This window comes from Manihot esculenta, chromosome 8 (assembly GCF_001659605.2).
Source record: "Manihot esculenta cultivar AM560-2 chromosome 8, M.esculenta_v8, whole genome shotgun sequence".
Taxonomy (NCBI): domain Eukaryota; kingdom Viridiplantae; phylum Streptophyta; class Magnoliopsida; order Malpighiales; family Euphorbiaceae; genus Manihot; species Manihot esculenta.
The window spans coordinates 40,512,176-40,534,564 of record NC_035168.2 but is presented as its reverse complement, the minus strand read 5'-3'; the positions used below and the strand labels follow the sequence as shown (position 1 = coordinate 40,534,564).

The following is a 22,389-nucleotide window of genomic DNA, read 5'->3' as shown; positions in this document are numbered from 1 at the left end:
TTCACACTAACCCATTCTAAAACCTTAAACACATTTCAACAAACAGAAATATCATTTGATTAGAATCACCCCCATGGCTGCTCTTAAGATGGTTAGCGTTCTTGTTGTGTGCATGTTAGTGGCAGCTCCAATGGCTACACAAGCCATAACATGTGGTCAAGTGGCAAGCTCCCTCGCCCCATGCATTAATTATCTCAAGGGTCAAGGTGCGCAAGCCCCTCCAGCAGCATGCTGCAATGGAGTGAAGGCCATCAACAACGCTGCTAAAACCACCCCTGACCGTCAAACAGCTTGTAATTGTTTGAAATCAGCTGCCCGAGGCGTTTCTGGGCTCAACCCTAGCACAGCAGAGAGTCTCCCTAGTAAATGTGGAGTTAGCATTCCTTACAAGATCAGCTTGTCCACAAACTGCGCCACGTAAGTATTTATTATCCCATAATATATATATATATATATATATTGAATAAACCCATGCAGTTCTAATAGCAATTTTGTTAAATTTGCAGCGTGAAGTGAGATGAATAGAAGACTTTGGGCGTGGAGATATGATAGTAATATAGGAATAATAATAAAATCTCAGCTGCGCACCGCGGTTGGGAAGGGGTCTCCTCTCCGCTTTAGCGAGGCTCTTACTTGTTAGTGTAATTTTGTGTTTTAAGTTATTTCCCGTGGGTAGTGTGTCATAAATGAGATCTATATAATACATATTTGTTGGATTGCTGATCAGTTCTCACTTAATTATACACCACATTCATACCTTATCGAGCCTTTATAATTTCTTTTAATATATAAAAAAAAAAAAAGATAAAAGGATATAGCACAATGTGAAAATCTTAATAATAATAATAATTGGATATTTTTATATAACCAGACTATCCCTAATACTATATACACGTAATCTAAATTATAAAAAAAAACAAATAAATGATTAAAAATATAAATAAATAAATCATTAAATTCCTAAAAAAGAAGTCACATTCAATCAGACCCTTCATATTTTAATTTCAGATGTATAAACTTTGTATATTAAAACTTCAATCAATATTAAAACTTTGTATAATCTCTGAAGAAAAGATAACATCTTGTGTTTAGATAATGTGATCTCCGATGGGTCTTTAATCAAAACATAAAGATGCCATTGATTGGGCTCACTGCTGCCTTCATCGGTGATCTTGGCTGTGGACCATTTTAATATGATCATTTCAGCTTTACCCATTTTGTAATCCGTAATTGTGAGGGAAAATTATGAGGAATTAAGGAAGAAAAAAAAAAACTTATATATCAACTTAATTTCCTTTTTATTGTTTTCTTTTTCCGTCATAAGTAATAACTATTATACTTCACGATCTTATAAAAAAGAGAACTTGTAAATTAAAAGGCTTTAAAATTTTTTTATATAAATAATATTACCTTCTATGCATTTCTCTTTATTATCTGATAATTTGAAGAGAAATATTATTTAAATTCATTTTAAGGGATTGGGAATTACAAATTTTCTTTTTTTTTCTCTCTTATATTTGTTATCCAAATAAAAAAATTTTAAAAATCAAATTTATTTTATTAACTTTTGTTATGGTTAATCAACACCATCAAAAATAGGACTTATATGGCTGAAAACAAAATATGAAGGGTTTGATTAACTGCAATTTTGTTTTTTTAGTCTGAATGACTATTTGAGATTAGTTTAAGTTTAAATTGCAACAGTAATTAAATTTACTAATAATTTTGATATATATAATAATAATTCAATCATTTACATGAATTTAAATTAATATTACAGATTTATACCAAATGGAGAATTAGAGCTGATTATTTAATTATGGGTAGAGGGTGGATTGGAACATTATAGGCATTAAACTTAGGAATACAAAGGACAACAAATTCATCAAGTCCATAACGTCACAGTTACAATCACATAAATGTCTACGTTTAATTCCACAGTTGGCTACTACTGCTTTCTTGATTAACGCAATCTCTTTTTTTTTAAATGGGATCAATAATTAAGAGAGTAAAACATAAAACCTATTAAATTTATTCAAATGCAATCACTATCAAACTAAATCTGAGAGATGCCATCTCCTCTTTTCATTCTGTTACATCTCCCCCATCACATAAATTTCTATGGGAAACCAGGGATTTGTTCTTGCACATGTACAAAAAAATGAATTACTTGTGCATTTATAGCTCTCAATGAAGTTCCATTACAACGCCTAACTAATCCCAACCACCAATACTACTGCTTCCTATTTCTCATTAATGCTGAGTTTTTGCTTATATAAACACCAAACTTCACCAGGCTCCCATACTGCATATGGTCTTCGCTTGAGTTGCAGGCCTAAATTTATAAAATCATGGCAAACTCTCGAGTCCTTAAGTATTTGGCATGGTTGGTGCTAGTGAGCCTTGTGGTGGGTGCACCAAAGGTCTCCAGAGCAGCAGTAACATGTGAACAGGTGGTGACCAACTTGTACCCATGCATAAACTATGTACTCCGAGGAGGGCAAGTTCCTGGACAGTGCTGCACTGGGATCAAGAACCTTTTCAGCGCTGCACAGAACACTCCTGACCGCCGGACCGTCTGCAAGTGCATGAAATCAGCAATCAGTTCTAGTGGAGTTGCTTACAACAGCTACAACATTGGCCTGGCTGCCGGACTTCCTGCCAAATGCCATGTCAACGTTCCTTACAAGATCGACCCCTCCACCAACTGTGACACGTAAGACCATATATATCCATATACTTAATCTGTTAATTTCTTGATTCTGACATCTCCTGTATTGATTATTTTGGCATTGCAGAATTCAGTGAGGATGTATACATGTACAATGGATCTTGAAGAATCTACTATCTATAATCGGAGAATAAGTGAAGCTTCTGCACATTACTATATATGTTGAGGAAGTCTCTGATTGATCCTGCATGCTGTTTGTACTTTGTAGTGCCGTTTAGGGTCTGGTAGCTTGCACTAATCTAGTATTTTGCTATCAAAGCTTTATGGCTTTGTCTAAAGTTCTTGTATTGTATCTTATATATGTTTCTTCATCGTTACTATCAAAGCTTTATGGGTTTGTCTAAAGGTCTTTCCTTGAACAGAAAATGCCGGAATAGGTCAGTGTTGTAGTGATAGTAATTAAAATTTGGTATGAAATCCTTTGGGCAGTCGACTATAAAATCATAACCACAAATGTCCCTACATGCTATAGCATCTCTTGAATGTGAGGGAATTAAAAGAACCATCAGGGGTCCAAACATGCATATATTCAACAATTATTCATTTTGTAGTATTAAAAGTGAAGCCCATCATCACATCAAGGCCTTTTAAACTTCATCCTGTAATTAAATTTGTAATTTAGAATTGAAATGAAATTTATCCAATATATATATTACCAAATAATATATAAAATTACTATATTAATTCTTACTATAAGAGGTAGAACTCAGTATGTTAAAATTTCAATTCCAATAATCTAATTTGATTTATTATTATATATATTAAAATATAATAATGCAGGGCAACATCAATCCAGTGTCAGTTAATAATAGCCGAGCCTAGATTAAGATGAGTTAATTAATTAAGGCTAATTTCAATCCTCTTCCTGTATTTCTTCTGTCACCTTCTACTGTCCTACTTTGAGTTTTAGTGCTTTAATTACTCACTCCCATATCTAACTAAACCAAATTGATATTCATCCATAACTAACAAGTCTCGATTGACCAAATTTAATTTCTACAAAAAAACAAAGATCAATTTAATCTCTGCCGACAGGTTCCGCAACTTAAATCAAAATCAATCATTCAATTCAATTTAATTTTTCGAAATTTTAAACAAGTACAATTTAACTTTTTTTTTATACTTTAGTTTAAAGAAGTCAGACATAGTAAAGTATTTTTAATAATAAAATATTGTTTTTTAAATTTTATAATGAACATTTTTACCAACCATAAATGGAAAGCTGACGACACATGGGCATGGGCCTACACTCTTCATCCAGCAATAAACAATGGGCCACTTCTCCTCCCCTCAATTATGCAAGGTTGGGCCTATTTATTCTTCAGTGTCTGTACTCTCTGTTGATCCTTGAAATTTGGGCCAACATCTCTTTATTATTATTATTATTATTTTCTTCTTTACATAATCTCTTTTATTATTTATTTTATATTTTTATTCTCTTTTTATCTATACAAAAAATTAAAAATTTATATATTAATTAAAAATTCTAAAGTTATCTAAAATTATTATAATTATCCATAATAAAAAAATAAAATTAAAAATAAAATATTTTTTTTCTTAAACCAATATTCTTTACATATTAATTAAAAAAATTAAAAATAATATCACCTTTTTAATAATCATTATTTATTATATTTTTTAATAAATTTAAAGGAATATACATAATATATATATTCTATTTTTTTTATGATTTATTATTTTAAAATATTTTAAAATATTAAAATCTTATTTCACAAAAAATAGAGTAATAATTATTTAAAATTAATTTTGTTATAAATATGTAAATAACTATTTATAAATTTATTCATTAACTTTAAAATAAAATAATAATTAATAAATAATATATTTTTAATGAAATTTTATATTGTTATTTTAAATATAAAATTATTATATATTTAAAATAGATTAATAAATAATATACACAATATAATACAGTTACTTAAATGCTAAAACTTCATCTATAAAATTATCTAATTAATATTTTTATTATTAATAAATTTTTTTAGTGTAATTCAAAATAAAATATAAAAATATAAATTAAATTACTAAAATAAAATGATCAACATAAAAAAGAAAAGCAAAATAAAAGAGAGAATAGGGAGAAAAAAAAATGAATGATAAAAAAAGAGAAAAATATATATTTTTTTATTTATGTTAATTTGAAAACTGTAATAGTGGATAAAAAGAGGTTTAATGAAAGTAAATTAAAAGTTTGAGAAGTTTAAAAAAAAATAAAATTGAGTGATCAAATTGAAAATATACTAAAAATTGAATAATCATTAATAAAAATTATCCATTTTCTCAAAGTATTAAGATAAATTAAATCACGATATGCATCGAATTAGTTTATTAAGACATAAAATATTTTTAATATGTATTTATTTCATTAATAAAAATTTAATCCTCAATTTTATTTTAGAAAAAAGTGATGAACCATATCTCAATTCCTTAGGATATTTATTTTGACTGGTTTTGACATAGTGAAGTTATTTGTTAACTTTTCATGTTAATTGTTACGAATCATACATAATGGATAAGATTCTTGAGCCAAAACAATGCCAGTGTATAATTTATAGCCAAGCAAGAAGAGTTAGCAATTGACATTCGCAATGTTGGATTTGGTAACCGGAAAAAAGGTGTTGGAATAGGTTACTGAACAAGCTTCACAAGAAATAATTAAAAAGAAAAAAAAATAATATATCAAGGGATAGTTCCAACTGCCAAGATTACCCAACTCCATAAATTAAGGCAAGTAGTTTGAGAGACGTACGCTTCCCTTCTCATGGAATTTGCATACACTAACTACCAAACAAATTACACCCATCAACGTGTCTTCGAGAATCACCTCTGTACACCTTTTCCAGCATTGAAAAGCTTGTTGTAATGGAGCAAAGCATCAACTTCTGATCTAAATAGTAAATACCCGGGTGGCGTCAACTCAGCTTTGGTGGGATAAAGGTGGTGAGATATTTAGCGGGACTGATGCTGAGGGACAACATCTTTTGTTTATATCTCTTAATAATCACCCTAATTATCTCATCTCCCCCCTTAAATAATTATGCTAAAACTCGCAAGTGATCAAATGGGATGGTGGCACCAAATTTCCCACTAACTCTTTCATATATTGATCTTACAAGTTACAGCCAACGAGCTTTTAATTGGTCCAGCCCCACTCTGGATTACAACTGGAGAATTGAAAGGGATCTTCCTGCTGAGTTTTCCTGTTTCCTTAAACATATGTTGTTTAATCATGATTAGGCAGGCAAAGTAGGTACTATTATTTAACCCTTTTTGAAACTTTGCGTTGTGTATCTTGTAATTTTGCATCTAACCAACCATCATGATTAATATCTTTCTCTGTCTTTCAGCGTCATGAGTCACGACCCCTCCAAAGATAGAAGATAAAAGCTTATCAGTCAGGTTAAGGATGATAAGATTTTACTAGAAAAATCAAACTCAATTGCTATGCTGATTGTTGGGTTCTGGATTGTATGGAGATATTATCTGAGATCAAAGAGGACCATATATATCTATGTGATTAAGAAGCTGGAATCCTGCCACAGAAAACGGTCCCCTGATTCCCACAACAGCAATTTTACCGTTTCTTTTATTGCTTTTCTCCTTATCTTTGAGACACGAAGAAGATGCTCCTTCAATATCTTTTTCTAGTTGGAATCTTTACAACATTTCTCTGAACTCAAAAATGAGCCACCAACGTTTCTGTTCTCTGCAATCCATTCGAACGTGAAAGAGAAACAGAAATCCCTTCACTACTTTTTCTAATTCCTTCCCCTTCCATCATCAAAACCCATAAAAAATCTCCGCCAGTTTCTGGTTAAAAAAGCAAAAAAAGGGAAACTTTTCAACTATAGTTGAGACTAGAGATGGTGAATATGCATCGTCGTCTGCTCGACACAGAGCTAACCTTGGCACCGGCAAACTGGAACAGAACACATGATTCTTACATTAGCGAAACGAATTTCGACACAAACATGGTGATTATATTGGCTGCTTTGCTGTGTGCGTTGATTGGTGCGCTTGGATTGAACTCTATTGTGCGTTGCGCTTTGCGTTGTAGCCGTAGGTTTACTCTTGAGACACCAGGGCAAACTGCAGCTCGTTTGGCCACCACAGGGCTCAAGAAACGCCATTTGCGCCAGATTCCAGTTGCGGTTTACGGTACCGGAATGAATGTTCCGGCAACGGAGTGCCCAATTTGCTTAGGGGAGTTTGCTGATGGAGAAAAAGTTCGAGTGCTTCCTAAATGCAATCATGGGTTCCATGTGAGGTGCATAGACACATGGCTTCTGTCGCACTCCTCCTGCCCCAACTGCCGGCTTTCATTGCTTGAACACACGTCAGGTGGCTCCGATGAAGCACGGTCACAGCCAGAGAACGATAACCGTCGGCAAGGTAATGCTGTTGTTATTGAAGGCGCAAGCTGATAAATATTGCAGGGCAGAGAAGTCCCAGATTAATTGAGGTTTCCGTTTTAGGAGTTAGCTGTGTAATGGGAAAAAGATTGATAGGCCAAATTGCAAATTCAGGAGAGTTTTATTTTGGATGATCAGTTGAAAGAAAGGGAAATGAGAGGATCAACCTTATAAATTGCCAAAATATCACTTGATTTTGCATGTGCAGATTTAATAATACAGGATAGGTTTGCTTCAAAAAATGTTTAGAACTATTTAAAGTTTCTTTTATATGTAGTATTTTGTAAAAAGATTAATTATTTGTTAAAAAAAATTATTAAAAGAAATCAATTTTATATTGATATGTTAATTAGATATTATAGTTTTCTTTTCTTATAAATATTGAACCATCATTTATCAGCAATGAAAATATCTTCTGTACTCTAAAGAAAAATATCTCAAGTACTTTTCAGGCCCTCTCTTAACTTGGTATTTCACTTTCAGTGCTTAATATTTAAAAATTACCGCAAAGTCCCTCGCGTCAAAATCCAGTCAATTTTGGAATAATATCAATTCGTGAGAATGGCATGTTAAATATATATTATAAAAACGACAAATAATTTAAAATATCTATAAACCATAATTAAATAATTTGGAAGGATAAAATTATATCCGAAATGAGATAAAGTAGATTTACATCTTTCTTAATATTTTGCTCAATAATTTTCCCAAACTAGTAAAATTTTAAGTTAAATGAATTTGAAACTTTCAAATACCGAATATAATTCAAATAGTGAGATATTTTTTTAACAATAAAGAAAAGATTTGATAGTAATATATAAAGGTGATGTGAAATTACTAATATGTGGACTGGACCACCCAACTGAAGACCTTATCCATTGATTAAATAGTCAAGTGTTGATAATGCAAAGCTGGACCAATTGGAATGAAATTTAGAGCATATTTGAGTGTGACTAGAAGGATGAGAAATTATAACTTTGTATTTTCCTTCAGGTTCCTTCCTTCAAGAGAGCCTGCCCTTTGCACCAATCCAACAATCAATGATTCACCCAATTTATTAATTTACACACCTAACATAACTCTTCTTTTATAACCTCGCAGTTAAGTTTCGTGTGCATTCATGCATATTATAATATGAATTTTGAATTGTGATTTTTTTTAAAGATATGTTTTATGTATTAATTTTTTAAAATTTTATATTTATTTTAGATTACTTATATATCATTAATAAAATTTATTAAAATTATCATAATTTTAATTTAAATATTAAATTATAATTTATGTTAACTTACTCTCTTATCTCTAAAAATAATAATGTGTTAATTTTTAAAAGAAATTCACGTCTCTTATGACTTAAAAAAATATAAAAATTTTACTATTCAATATCATTATGAACGAGTCAGTTAGTATATTTTTTTATTTTTTTTTATTTTTTGAAAAGTATTATTTTGTTGATTAAAAAAATAAAAATATTTTAATAAATTTAAAAAAAATAAAAATATTTTAAAATTTTTTAAAAAAAATAATATTTTAATAATTTTTTAAAAATATAGAAATTCTATTATTAATAATAACAATATTTAGAAATTAAATAAAAAATTTTATTTAAAAATAAAAAAAAAACAGAAAAAATTATTTCGTCGAGAAAAAAATAACCAAAAGTAACCGTCTAGACCACGATTCTAAATTGAATAAGGCTAAAAAAAAATTAAGAGTGACCTCTGATTAACAAGAAAAACCCAGGCCCATTAGAATCCTAGCTTCAAGCCCCCACAGCAGGCCACTAGTGTTGGGGTGTTCTAATTGAAATGGAAGCATATTCAAATTGCAAAATACATAGTTATGCTTATATTCTAATTGAAATTAAGAACACCTGAAAACACAAATAAAATCTATTTAATATTTAAATTCATAAAAATTACAACACATAAATTAATAATATCACTAATAACATGTTTAAAAATAAAATATATTTATAGTTTGCTGATTTGGCATTCTCATGGGCAGTTTCAACATGGAGGTATGCTTTTTACTGAGGCGCTATTCTTCATTGGTGGCTAAGGCTCTAGCAGTGCGAGAAACTTTAACTTGGCTTAAAAATCATGCTTTCCAATAAATTCTTGTAGAATTTGATTCTGTTATGCTGGTTAATTTGGTGCAAGGAACTATTCAAAATTGTTCTTCTCTAGGATTGATAATCGAAGACATTAAGGCTATTTTACCTAGTCTTGTTGATGTCAAGTTATAATTTATTAAGAAAACTAACAGATCAATGTGTTCGTAGTCCTGTAACTGTTTCTATGTTAGTTTCGGAGGAATGGAGTTTTTCTTTTCTTTCTATCCTCGTAAATGTTCTATTTCAAGATTTGGTAATAAGAGTTGTACTTTTTCATTAAAAAAAAAAATCAAATTGAGTTTGATGGCTTTGAAGTCAAAAAAGACACATAAAAACCAATTAAATAAAAAATTACCTGATAGCACTTCTAAAAAGAAAAGAATAAAAAAAAGATAGAATAGTTTATTGCCACTTCCTTCTCTCTCTCAACAGAACCCTATTGACTAAAAACTTCTATCACCCGCAGCTTCAACGGCTAGTGGGTACCCCCATTTTCTGCTTAAAATGCAAGCAGCAAGCCAACAATCATGGAAGATCAGCATTAATGCCAGAGCTAAGAAATTCCATTTCAAGTTCAAAGCCACAACAATTGATCCCACTTGGAAATTCTTCAAATTATCGCTCTTTCTCAGGCTCCACGAATTTCTTCTACAAGTGAAGACTGATTCAACTCCTAGGCAACCACCAACCCCTCTGAAATCTAAATTCCTCAAAATTTTCCGGAGATTCAATGCTCGATCAGCGAAGAAACGTGCAGTTGGCGCTGAGAAAACCTCGATTCTCCAAAACCCAGAAAGCAAAATTCCTGCAGATCCACTCAGAAGGTCCACAAATGAGGTATGGCTACTCTTTGTATAATGGTTTAGATCTAAAGAGTAATATTGAAGCCTTTGATTTAATGTTCGTAGGAGCCAATCTGTATTGGATCATTGTTCGTGGGGAGTCTTGCATTGTTATCAAAATCAATATCTGAGAAGGATGAAAAAGGAACAACCATCCATGGTTTATTTATAATGTCGTTTCTGGCTTTATTTTTCAAGAAATATGTAACTGGAAAGGCCAAGGCTTTGCTGCTGTTCTTAACAATTGTACTGGTTGTTTCTGCTGCGAAGTTCCCTCTAGACAAATATATTTATTACAAGAGTAAAGATTGTGCGTTTCAACTTGTTTGGAAGGCATGGAACTATGCTGCCTCTTCTGGGTGCTTGTACGTGCTCTCTCAGGTATTCTTCCATACATTCTTGTTTACTTAATTTTGAGTTCCCTGCTTCCAGTTAGCTTACAAGGCGACTTTTCTCCAGGTAATCTTCTCAAGGTTTTGCCAATTTGTTGGTGTCAATTCTGGAACCAAGTAGTTTGGGTATTTATCCAATGAATGGTAGGGAAGTTACTGTAAAAAGTTGTATTGCTGATGACCTCGAATAAAATTTGTTTGGTTTGCTCCCAATTAGAAATGGAATCATGATTCCTCAATTAAATGGGTGTATTATTTTTATTTTTTATTCAGAATATGAGAATTGCTTCTGTCATCTCATTTGTTTTTTTTCCGAAGATTAGATAATATCATTACAAGAGAAACTTTGGGCTTAGGCTCAAATACAACTAAAATACAGGTTTAAACAAGAAGGAAAAACTAAAAGACCAACACAATAAAAGCCCAGGCCCTCAACCCATGAAACCCAAAGAACCTTAGTTAAAAAAAAGGAGATTCTAGAAGCTTCCCCACCATTTGCTCAGCTCTAGTTGCCGAAAATCTCTCTCATAGTGAATCTTTAGAAGCCAAATTGAGAACTAGATCTATAATCTAAACCCATTAGGCCGAAAGAAAAAAAAAATTGAACCGAGAGACATTGTAACAATAGTCTCTTAAAGGCAAAAAGGTGTTAATAAATCTGTATCATCACTGTATTAAAGAGGAAAATCAAACAAAGCTTTGGAACGCTTTAATCCCACGTGGCTCCCTATTGACTTCTTAATCATTAGATTCAATTTTATTGTTTTTCTTTCTGGCTAAGCTTTTTGTTTAATTACTAGTTATTCAGCCTTTTAAAGCACGCACTCATTAGGGGAAATAGTTTAAAAGATAATAAAAAAAAATAAAGTTCCATTATTTTTAGGTTACTTTGTCCAAAATTCAAATTCTATTTTCTTTATCGTTTTCGAGGGCTTTGCACCAACAGATTCCTCCGACAAGCTGAACAAGCAGGCTGCAGGCCCAACCCAAAGCCTCCCTTATCTAAGAAGAGATGAATTCTCTGGTACTTCGCACTCGAGGAGGAGAGGATTAAAATTCCTCTGCTCATTTCTTCTATTTTCTTGCTTCCTAAACAACCATGGCGGGAACTTCAACCTTCAGTGCCTCTTCCGCTTATTCCATCTTCCGAACTTCACTTTCATCATCAGCAAAAACCTCACCGTTTTTTCTCTCGTCTAAACCGTCGTTTCTTCCAATGCCCATTTTCCCAAAAACACATTCGCGTCCCTCTTTTCCCAGTAACGCTTTCAATCTTCCATCATTCTCATCCAAGCTTTAAAAAAAATAATTAGTTTTGGCAATGCTAATGTCAATTGTTGTTATTGTTTTAGGGATTTACGCGTTGTCTAGCAACGATATCAAAGTGGGTACCAACATCGAAGTTGATGGTGCTCCTTGGCGAGTTTTAGGTACTTTTAGGTTCTTCTGGTTTTCCTCGTCGATTTACTTATTCTTTTTGAAAATTTTCTGTTAGGTTGCTTTTTCTGTTGTGATTTATTGCTAATCGTTTGTATTAATAAAAATTTCAGCTCTTCATTTATGTTCAATCGCGTTTACAGTATGACTTATGTTTTGCTAAAAGGACTGTCTGATTCGATCGCATTTACAATATCACTTTTGTTTTGCAAAAATTAGTGTCTGATCTTTTTGCTTTTGTGGCTGTTGTTGGCCTGTGTAGAATTTCTTCATGTGAAACCTGGAAAGGGGGCAGCATTTGTCAGGACCAAAATCCGGAATTATATAACAGGAAACACTGTTGAGAAAACTTTTCGAGCTGGAAGTGGGGTAATCTCTTACTTTGAACTGAAAATAAATGTACTAATATTTTCTCTGAGTAGAGTACATTTCTCACCTTTACATAGGATTCCCAAATTTTAAATCATATTTGCCTTTTTGTGTGTGTGTGTGTGTGCACATTATAGTTAAATTAGTACATTTTAATTGAATTTGCTGGATATAGGACCTTGCCAAGGATAATTTCATGTTAGAGGATGTTTGTTTATGATTTTCTCATACGTCTTCTTACTATTGTTTCTTCAGCTTGAGGAGGCAGACGTATTCAAGGAGACAAAGCAGTTCACGTACAAAGATGGTGCTCAATTTGTCTTCATGGACCTGGTATTGCTTGTTATCCATATGATATAATTTGGTTTTGTGGAATCAATTTTACAATCTTGACTTGTTGTCCTCCTAATCAAGGATTATGATACTGTTTGGATTTGGATTAATATACTGTACTGCATGTCATAAGTTATAACAGTCACTGAAAACTTATGAATAATCTTGACTATTGAGGTCAAAATCCAATGGTTAATTAGTCTCAAATCCCAATTACTGAGTATTGAATCAATTCTTATGTTTTGTTCCTTGTGTTTTTCTCTGTTTGACTTTTTTACAGAATACATTTGAAGAACATCGTCTCAATGAATCGGATGTTGGTGATAAGACAAAGTGGCTGAAAGAGGGAATGGACTGCAATTTGCTATTTTGGAAGGGGAAAGTAATTTCTCAGTTCTTTTTAACTTTGATGCATCTTAAATAATTTTATGTTCATATAGAAAGTCATTCTCACATGTAAGAACTTTCACAGAGCCTCCTACGAAGTCTCTTGAGTTTAAGCTTACAAAGATGATCAATACTTTGTTTCTTTTTAATTTAGAGAATTCTCTGCTGTAGCTCGCATGATGACATTACCATTTAATGAAAAGTAATTAGTGTTTGCAATTATCTTGGTCATATAGATGTAGTCTTGGAATTCACACATTTGATACTCTTCTCCTGATACTGATAGTTGACATTCATTGGTCAAACATGATACTATTGCGCTGTTAGTGCTTAGCAATCCGTTTGCTAATGTTCTTGCAGGTTATCGATTTTGAATTACCAATCACAGTGCAGCTAACTGTAGTTGATGCTGATCCTGGCCTCAAAGGTGACACTGCCCAAGGTAATGTCATTTGGTCTCCTGTATGGGAACTCAAGGGGACAATGTATTCTCTAGATGCAAATGTTTATTCAACCACTGTTTGTAGAGTCGTAAAGTAAGCAGGCCTGTGGATATGTGTTGAAGTTTCCCTGGATAGGATAAAATGTGTTTTCAGGATTAGAGCATCTATCAGATAAGCTTATCCCATTTGGAAGTCAGATTTGCACAGAAGCACAGGTTTAAACTGTAATAAACACCTGCTAATGCACCAATAGAACTGTGACAAGCTTATTTTACTTATTTTCTCTGATGAAATTTTTGGGCAAAGAGGGGAGGGAAAATGAAGAGAAGGGAAAGCTCTACACTGACATCTTCCGACCCATCATGTTCTTCTATGGTATATTGTGTATACCAATGGAATGAGGCTGATTTATACAGCGGGTTGTCATTTATATGGAATTACATAATAATCAATGTTTCTTTTGCTCTTTGGCCTTACAAGTGGAGAATAAATTTTTGTGGCAGGTGGGTCAAAGCCAGTTACTCTGGACACAGGTGCCGTAGTTAATGTTCCGCTATTCATTAATGCTGGTGACGAAATCTTGGTAGATACAAGAAATGGCCAATATATGAGCCGGGCTTAGATTTAGTGTTTCTTTTCTTTTTCTTTTTCTTTTTCTTTTTGAAGAATTGCAAGCTATAATTAGTAGGAAACTCAGTTGAGCATATGTGTATTCATCGGAAGATTTACATAGGGTAGCATATGGATCTTCTTTTGGTGGGAAGAGATGATATTTTGCTTTCCATTCTCAGCCAAAACGAATTCTATGTAAATGGACAAGTTAATATCGGTTCTACTGCAAGCACATTGTGTTCTTGAATAGTACAGAGCAACTAATACCTTTACCCTTCGTTTGGATCCTCAATCGTATGAGGAAAATGATGAGAAACTAAAGGGGAGAAATAAAGAGAAAAGAAAAGAATAGAAATTTATTTTCTTTCACATTATTTGAATAAAAATATAATTTTTCTCTTTTAAATAAAAGATAAAAAAGAACTATTATACCCTAACAATTTTTAAAAGAGAACCTTTAATTTAAAGGACATTAAAGAATTTTATACACAAATGATTTCAATTTTCCTCATTTATTTTCCATTTTCCACTAATTTAGTAGGAAATGTTTTTGGCTCATTTTGAGGGGAGGAGAAATATAGCTCTTTTTTTTTTTTTTTCCTATTTTCTGTCTTTTATTGATTGTTCAAACAAGAGAATTTAAAGAAATTAATTTTTTTTTCTTTCCTTTTCTATTCAATTTCCTCGATCCAGCTTTAGATAATTTCATTTATAGATAGAAGGTAACATCAATCAGTAATCTATTAAGGCAATTGAATGAAGGCAAATAATTGTTGCAAGCATTTCCTCTCATTGTTGGGGCTTTTTGATGGGAACCACACCTCGAACCAACGCTGCACCGTAGACGTTACAAGCCTCTAAAGACTTTCCTTGTCTATTCAATTCACGAATCATGAGATCGTAGGATATTCTACTTGGGATTTTATGAGTTTCATACATCAGAACTAACACCGAAAATGCCTTGTCTATCTTTCCCTCCGCGCAAAATGCTCGAATTATACTGTTCATGGTGTTTATTCTTGGAATATATCCACGTCTAATCAGCTGGTGCAAACTGGCCAGAGCATCATCCACTTTCTTTCCCATGGAAAGAGCTTGGATTACTAGACTGTACGTTCTGTGGTCAATAACATATGGCCTTTTATTCATTTTCTCGAACATCTGATAGGCATCTTCCAATAGGTCATTTTCCTTCAAGAATTTTCTACACAAACCTCTCAACAGACTGTTCATTAACCTCTCATCTGCCTCAAAACCATTCCCCACCATTTCCTTATAAATTCGCAGTGCTGCTCCTATTTTCCTCCATATCAACAAACCATGCAATAGCGTGCTATAGCTAATATAATCAGGCATGCAATTTCTCTGTTCCATTTTCTTTAACACGCCAATTCCTTTGAGTGGCCTCCCTTCTTTACTATAGCCCTCCAACAGAGTGTTAAAAGTGACAGCACTTGGTGTCAATCCCGTCTCCAGAGCTTCATTAAGCAGCTCCATTGCCTCATCTGATCTACCTACCTTACAAAAACCATCCATCACAGCTGTGTATGTATAAATATCTGGTGCTATGGAAGATTTCTTGATATCTTCTAGTAGTTCATATGCTTCCTCCACCCTCCCCACGTAACATAATCCCTTTAACAAGCAATTATATGTTTGCACCGTTGGTCTGCACCCAATTCTTTCCATGACCTCAAAGGCTTCGAAAGCTTTCTGCAATCTACCCCTCTTGCAAAATGAATTGATCAACATGGTCAAAGTAGCCACATTTGGTTTTAACCCATTTTCTAGCATGCGGTCTAAAACCCTTTTAGCTTCATCAGGATCATTCCTCTTGCAGTGACACTTGATTATGATGGAAAATGTGCAAGAATCTGGTGTCAAACCATGAGAAGATATATCAGAACAAAGTATTAAGGCGAGGTTAGGCTCATTAGCTACGAGTAAAGCCATGAGAAAATCATTGAAGTCCGATATGCTCCAATTTTGGTAATCTTTTGTAAAAGTGTTGAGAATATCAATTCTCTCTTTGCAGGGTAATGCTCTAATTACATCCACGAAATTCTCCACCTGCAATCTACTGGTTTCAGGCTTTTCTTTTTTGATGGGTAGGCCACTGAAGCTGATTTCTTTGTCAATCAAATGGGATAACACTTCTGGGGATGCAATATTTGCAGTGGATAATGATGATTTTGGAAGGAAAACAAGCTTTCTCACTGTGAATATGCTGTAGTTGAGTCTGCAGGTGTTGGTAAATAAAAAAGAGTTGCCAAGCGAAGGAGATTGAAGAAGAACTTGGGGTGCCGGAGTATATGGAGTAGGCATCGGCACGGAGAGAGAGGGATGAAGATATGATATGGTGGAGTGGTTTCTTCTGTCATTTAGACAATATTCCCAGGCACACCCAAGTGTTTGTTTGTGTCTCAGAGTTTATTTTTATAAAAAAATAATAATTACATTTAAAATAGGTAATTAGTTATTATTTGAAATATTAAAAAAATAATTTTATGAAGGATGCATTGTAAAAATAAAAATTTAAATGAACTATTTACATATATTTTTATTAATTATAAAATATAACCGTTCTGCTCATCTAATTTTCAATTTTCATTTAAAAAAATATATAAAAAGGAGGCTTGCATTCTGAGGATAAATCAATAGGCCGAGAATAAGAAAGGCCAGTCCATTACGAAGATTAGATCTTCGTCTACATTCTGAAAGGCTAAGAGCGGCCCATGCACTATAAGTACTGCCTGTGTTGCTCACGCGACTCTCTATTTGCTGTCACAGGCTTACAGCAGAGCGTACTGTACAGGCAGCTTCAAGTGTCTGGCTGCTTTATCTATCTGTACTGTTTCGCTGATGTATTCGTGATTATCCACAGCTCCTTTGTTTCCCTGCGTGAAATCTAAGCTTTAGCCAAATTTATTCTAATTGCTTTTCATTTTCCTTCCTTTTTCTTTTAATTGAGAAATAGGATCTGGATTGTCGAAATTTGTATCACAATGGATTAGCGCTGGAAGCTAGAATTGTATTTTGGAATGGATAAGAATGGAATTGTGGCGGTATTTTTATTGTTTTTTATTGTTGCTGATGTTTCCGACGCTTCATTGCTCTCGGCGTTTCGAAGATTCGTAGCCGTTGCTTCTATGGGCAGCTTCGGCACCAGTCATGTAAATTCTCTATGTAGTTGTGTTTTTGGGATTACTTTTAAAGAGATGATAATTTAATCCTATTTTATTTATTTAATTATTTATTTTGTTTGTTTGTTTTTAAAGATTTCTCCATCGCCAGGTCCAGATCCTCTACTAATTGGTACTAAAACGACGTCAAATGGGACAAGCTCAAAGGAGAGAAAGGTACCAAATGATTTGAACAAGGTTGATTCTGGTTCAAAGGGTTCGGTGGCTGGCGTGCCTCCTCAAAAACAAAGGTGAGGATGAGAAGGCTCATGGAACAACAACTATAAAAGAGAGCAAAACGGATTCACAGTCTGAGGTTGGTCAAAATTGTACTGGGATGACTAGACGGTGCAAGGATCAGGATAAATTGGTTGCCTGCATTCTTTATTCTGAAACTGGTAATTCACGTTACATTTCATAATGCGTTTTCGTCTTTTGATGAAACTGCTCTTCTTTCAAGCATAAATGCATGCACATTAACTGCTTTCGTCAGAACTGTGACTGGTTTCAAAACTAATCAAAAGGTCATGTGAAGTTGGCATTAGTTGTGATTTCTAATTCAAGCTATTGGCACTGTTGGTGGTAGAGAAACTTTTCTGCATTATTAGTAGGCTGGAGACCATTGTTTTAAATGGCTGTGGCGGTCGCATTATTTTAAACAGGCTTCTACCGGCTGTAACTTAATGTTAATAGCCTGGTGCTACACAATTTTTTTAAAAAATTTGCGAAATTCATGAAATGATCAGATGTAGGTAAATACAAGTAAGATTAAGTTACACAACTATATTATAAGCATGAATACATTAAATAAAGACTATAAATCTATAATTCTTAAGCATCATTATCATTACTTAATTATAGCTAAAATGAGTATGTAGATAATAAAATTTTGAAAAGCTAAATTATTGGTAATAGCCACTACAGTTAAGTAACAGTTGGTAACAGCCTTTACTGTTGCGAAAAGGGTGTAACGGCTGTTACACCTTCAAATTCTTTTATTTTTATTATTTGGGGGGGGGGGGGGGGGAGTCTGTAATAATGGTGAAACAGGTAATGGTCCCCAACATGCTGGAGAGAGTAAATTTTAGATTTCTCCTTATTCATATGCGGATTTCATTTCCATGCTCCTTAGGTTGAGACTGGTAGCTTTTGGAGATAATTTTCATGGTGTGAATATGACCCACACGTGAAATGAGGCCGAGACAATGCTTGATAAGCAAATAGGAGTTGTATATTTTTTCATTAAGTATGGTATAGTTTCACACTTTCATTAAGTATGATGGCTTGAGCATTTTGATGTCTCTTCTTGGAAAAGTTGGAAAGGCGAAGGATTCCTTGAGATATATTGCTCAAGGCTGAAGTTTCTTATGGTATATTATTTTCTTTTTTCCTTTGAGGTTTGCAGGGTGTATATGAGAAGTATGATTTTAGCTCTTCAATTTTCATCATTCTTGAGCCTTGTGAACAAAGACTGGACCATTAGGTGAGCTACTCTATTAACTAGCTGAGATGGAAATCATCTCCACTAAGAGGAGTTTAGTGTTGCAATAGAGCAAGGAGTTCTGTGGACATTGTTGGCCTATCCTCTCTTTATTTCAAAAATTGATAGTTGAACGATTGGCTCAAGTGTATCTTGGTCTGCATAATTTGGTGTGGAATTGCTAAGCACATTGAAACTATAATTTGATCTCATGATAATCATGTGCTATTATATCTTGAGTGGTTGATAATGGATTATGCTGTTATTGAGATGTATTCGTTGATAATGGATAATAATATCACTGTTGTTTCTTATTTCCTTTACTTTTTAATTAAGGAAAAAGGTAAAATTCATTTGTTTGGGTTGGCTGTGTTGCTTTTTTCTTTAAAAAAAAAAAAATCTTTTTTCTAATAATGTTTTATAATATTCAAGAAAATAGAACTCATGAACCTTTGCTTCTTTCTTTCTTGTTGACCTTTTTCCCCCTTTCAGCACATACGCATACTGATTTCAAGTGTGGCTCTCTCTTCTTGTAAATCTTGAAGGCTCTCTTCCTTTCTCTTTCCTTTCCCTTTATTATTTTGGTTCCTTCTATTTCTCCTTCATGCATTTTCAATTTCTCTCTCCGCAGTTTTGGCTCGGCAATAATGGTGACCTTTTTATGTGATTTGAATTCTTCTCTCCCTCTTACCAAAGCTTCTAACCTTTATAATTGGATATGTTCTGCACTTGTGTGACACCGTGTTTCTTTTGTGGTTCCTGATTTTTATGATGGTAAACCTGATGGTAATTTTGAATGGTAGTTAATGGTATTGCTGGATTGTGATGGATGTTGAAGATGATGACTACTGTATATGAAATTATGGCTTCATTGAAGGGAGAAGCAGTGACACTTTTATTGGTGAGTGGACAAGGAGAGAGAAAAGAAAACAGATAATGATAACAAGAAATCTGTTTTTCTGAAAACAGTTCCTCATTTTCCATGAACCAAAAAATAGAAAAACAGAAAATAGAAACAGGCAACCACACAGTCTAGGCCTGGGTTAGTAATAAACCAACCACTTGATTTGAAAGCTTATATATGTCAATCATTAGAAGTAGTTCTCCAGTCAATTAGATATATTCAATCATGTTATTTGTTGTCATATTTATTTTTATATGATGTAAGATAAAAATTCATTTTCAAAAGAGTATGTAAACATATAAAAAGAAAAAGTTATGAACTGAACTATTGTGAAATTTGATGTTCATGATACACATGATAAAATATTGAAATATGATCAATTGCTAATGGTTTTATGTAGGTTGTAGAAGTTCCTATAGCATATACATCTATATATGTATCATTTCACATAATGAATCATCTCAATTTCTTTTCTTCTTTGTAGGGGCACAAAAAATTTGTGGTTCTAATTTAGAATGAAGGTGAAAGCAATTTGAAAGTGGATCTTTCTGCTCCAAATCCCATTGATAATACTTCCCTTAGAATTCCCGAACACCAATAGAAAGGTATAGAATATGGACCATTTTTTTTTCTTGTTAGTCATATTTCTTTATTCCTTGTGGAACTGCCATGAAATACTCCCTCCATTCTGCAAAGATAAGCCTACTTCTCATTTTCATTCATCCAAATTATATATCACTTTCCTTTTTGAGCTAATATTTTATTTACTAGCTTCTTAATAAACCCTATTTATTATGCTTTGAAAAAGTAAAAATTATCAATTTCAAGAATAATTTAGTTTTTAGAGCAATATGAATGGAGAGTATATTAGGAAAGCAATATAAATTTTATTGCTTTAGCAATATTAACTACATATTTTTTTATCTATGTTAATCGAGTACAAGCCTGTGGTCAAAGGAACATTGCTTCTGGTCTATGAAAAGAACATGCTCAAATTTCAGCAAGGACTCGCAATGTCTTGTGGCTCCTTGATCTCCAGTAACTGAATCAGTGTGTAATTGAGTGAGAATACCCGGAAAGCTATGACCGATAATTTTTTGATCTGAGGGATTTAGCAGAATCGCAGGTGGCCAGATGGACAGGAAAATTTTGGACGTGAGGATATTTTTGCTTTTCCTACCGGAAATGTTGATTGACATTTTGATGATGGAGATCCTCGCCTTGGCTTGGAGTGTTGCCATTTTATGAAAAGGCAATTGATCAATAAATAACAATAATCTGTTTAGAGGTGGGCCCTTCTCTTAATCTATTATATAAATAAATTGTACATTCTTGTGGGGTAGGGAAGATTGCAGACAGCACCGATGGATGGAGAGTAAGTTTCAAATACTCTCTTCGGGTGAGATTATAGTACATGCAGTTCACCACTTGCAATTCAGGGGTACCTGGCATATTTAATAATCAGAGTGTCCTCTTTGTTTCAGATCAGTTTAACTGCTGGTAATGGCAATGAAGTGATATTAAAAGCTGGACGTGGCGAATGTATCCTACACACTGATCTTCCTGTATCTCAGGGAAACACTTTCCTGAGCCTGCCTTCTTACGACAAACTTACTACTCCCATTAATGGTGCCTACTTCATAATTCTAAGAGTCCTAATTTTTTGGAGGGGTTTCAGCATGCTGCTTCTTTAGAAAGAGGAAGCAACAGAATGGCATTCCTTATCAAGAACTGGAGATGGGTTTGCCAGAATCTAGTGTAGTGTATGATGTGGAAACAGCAGAAGGTTGGGATGAGGGTTGGGATGATGAGTGTGGTGGGGAAAATGCAGTGAAGTCACCATCAGGACACCATTCAGGAAGCATCTCAGCCAACGGCCTTATTTCTAGGTCTCTAAAGAAAGGTGAAGGGGAAAATTGGGATGATTAGGACCTGTGCAGTGAAAGGGTAGAGACTTTTACCCATAAGGGTACTGAGTAGGAAACAAGAAAAGGAACAGATGCTCAAAATTTTGGTGATGAAATATTGGCTGTAAATCTTTCTCACATGTTTCATGCTGAGAGTCCAGAGAGGTTATTTTCATTTCTGAAGAATGGAGTTAGATTGGGTTTCATTTCCTGCATATGAGATGGCTATTAGGTCGGACATATAATAACAGGGTAGAAGCTGAAGAGGATGAAGGAGCAAGGAGCAATCATAAGCCAGTTGAAATAGAAATTTATTTTCTTTCTGATTGTGGGCATATTGGGTTTAATGATGTACAAAATCGATTCGGATATTAGAGATTGTGACCCCGGACCCATAAGCGAAGGCAAGCAGTTGTGCCTGTCATTAATGTTTCTCCGTCGTTGATGATTGGTTGTGGTTTCAGCAATTCCCATGAATTGGGGTCGCATCGAAGAACAGTTTCACTGCAAATTCTATTTTTCAGAAACTCTCGTTTGCGCCTTCAAATTACTAGCATGTTATCTCATTGAATTTGAAGGTTAACCAATATATTGTTTAATGTATAAATCAGCCCCCAACCACCATCAATAATAAAAGTGTTTCTAAAAATAATATAAGAAAATTTATTAATTAGTTTTTTAATTTTTAAAAATATATTAAAATTTTATTAAAATTTTAATTAAACTATTAATTAATTATTTTATTAATTTAAATAGTTAAATATTTTATTATTTAATTTTTATGATATTGAAAATTTTATTAATTAACCTTAATTTTATAA

The 22,389-nt window shown here is 33.3% G+C and overlaps 6 protein-coding genes across 7 annotated transcripts; 5 read left to right on the top strand and 1 right to left on the bottom strand.

Annotated features, from left to right (window-relative positions):
- Positions 1-3: 3 nt before the first annotated feature.
- Positions 4-726, top strand: LOC110620851 (non-specific lipid-transfer protein 1). The gene is made up of 2 exons (XM_021764777.2): positions 4-417; positions 507-726. The coding sequence occupies exons 1-2, from the start codon at positions 74-76 to the stop codon at positions 514-516; spliced, it is 354 nt and encodes a 117-aa protein (XP_021620469.1). The 5' UTR covers positions 4-73; the 3' UTR covers positions 517-726.
- A 1,566-nt stretch (positions 727-2,292) lies between these two features.
- LOC110620849 (non-specific lipid-transfer protein P5) lies at positions 2,293-3,076 on the top strand. Its single transcript, XM_021764776.1, has 2 exons — positions 2,293-2,716; positions 2,799-3,076. Exons 1-2 carry the CDS (start codon positions 2,352-2,354, stop codon positions 2,806-2,808), a joined length of 375 nt encoding a protein of 124 aa, XP_021620468.1. The 5' UTR covers positions 2,293-2,351; the 3' UTR covers positions 2,809-3,076.
- Positions 3,077-5,507: 2,431 nt separating this feature from the next.
- On the top strand, positions 5,508-7,418 carry LOC110620197 (RING-H2 finger protein ATL74). 2 transcript variants are annotated; one of them, XM_043958784.1, is made up of 2 exons: positions 5,508-5,998; positions 6,100-7,418. In XM_043958784.1, exon 2 carries the CDS (start codon positions 6,616-6,618, stop codon positions 7,174-7,176), a length of 561 nt encoding a protein of 186 aa, XP_043814719.1. In that variant the 5' UTR covers positions 5,508-5,998; positions 6,100-6,615; the 3' UTR covers positions 7,177-7,418. The 2 variants fall into 2 exon arrangements, with proteins under 2 accessions (XP_043814719.1, XP_021619519.1); XM_021763827.2 differs by having other exon boundaries at positions 5,508-6,002.
- Positions 7,419-9,649: 2,231 nt separating this feature from the next.
- On the top strand, positions 9,650-10,809 carry LOC110620161. Its single transcript, XM_021763777.2, has 3 exons — positions 9,650-10,117; positions 10,189-10,503; positions 10,582-10,809. The coding sequence occupies exons 1-3, from the start codon at positions 9,785-9,787 to the stop codon at positions 10,633-10,635; spliced, it is 702 nt and encodes a 233-aa protein (XP_021619469.1). The 5' UTR covers positions 9,650-9,784; the 3' UTR covers positions 10,636-10,809.
- A 610-nt stretch (positions 10,810-11,419) lies between these two features.
- On the top strand, positions 11,420-14,342 carry LOC110620160 (elongation factor P). The gene is made up of 7 exons (XM_021763776.2): positions 11,420-11,773; positions 11,867-11,944; positions 12,214-12,320; positions 12,576-12,653; positions 12,934-13,035; positions 13,401-13,482; positions 13,987-14,342. The coding sequence occupies exons 1-7, from the start codon at positions 11,614-11,616 to the stop codon at positions 14,103-14,105; spliced, it is 726 nt and encodes a 241-aa protein (XP_021619468.1). The 5' UTR covers positions 11,420-11,613; the 3' UTR covers positions 14,106-14,342.
- Positions 14,343-14,853: 511 nt separating this feature from the next.
- Positions 14,854-16,495, bottom strand: LOC110620382 (pentatricopeptide repeat-containing protein At1g09900). The gene has a single exon (XM_021764092.2). The coding sequence runs from the start codon at positions 16,418-16,420 to the stop codon at positions 14,885-14,887; it is 1,536 nt and encodes a 511-aa protein (XP_021619784.1). The 5' UTR covers positions 16,421-16,495; the 3' UTR covers positions 14,854-14,884.
- Positions 16,496-22,389: the final 5,894 nt, after the last annotated feature.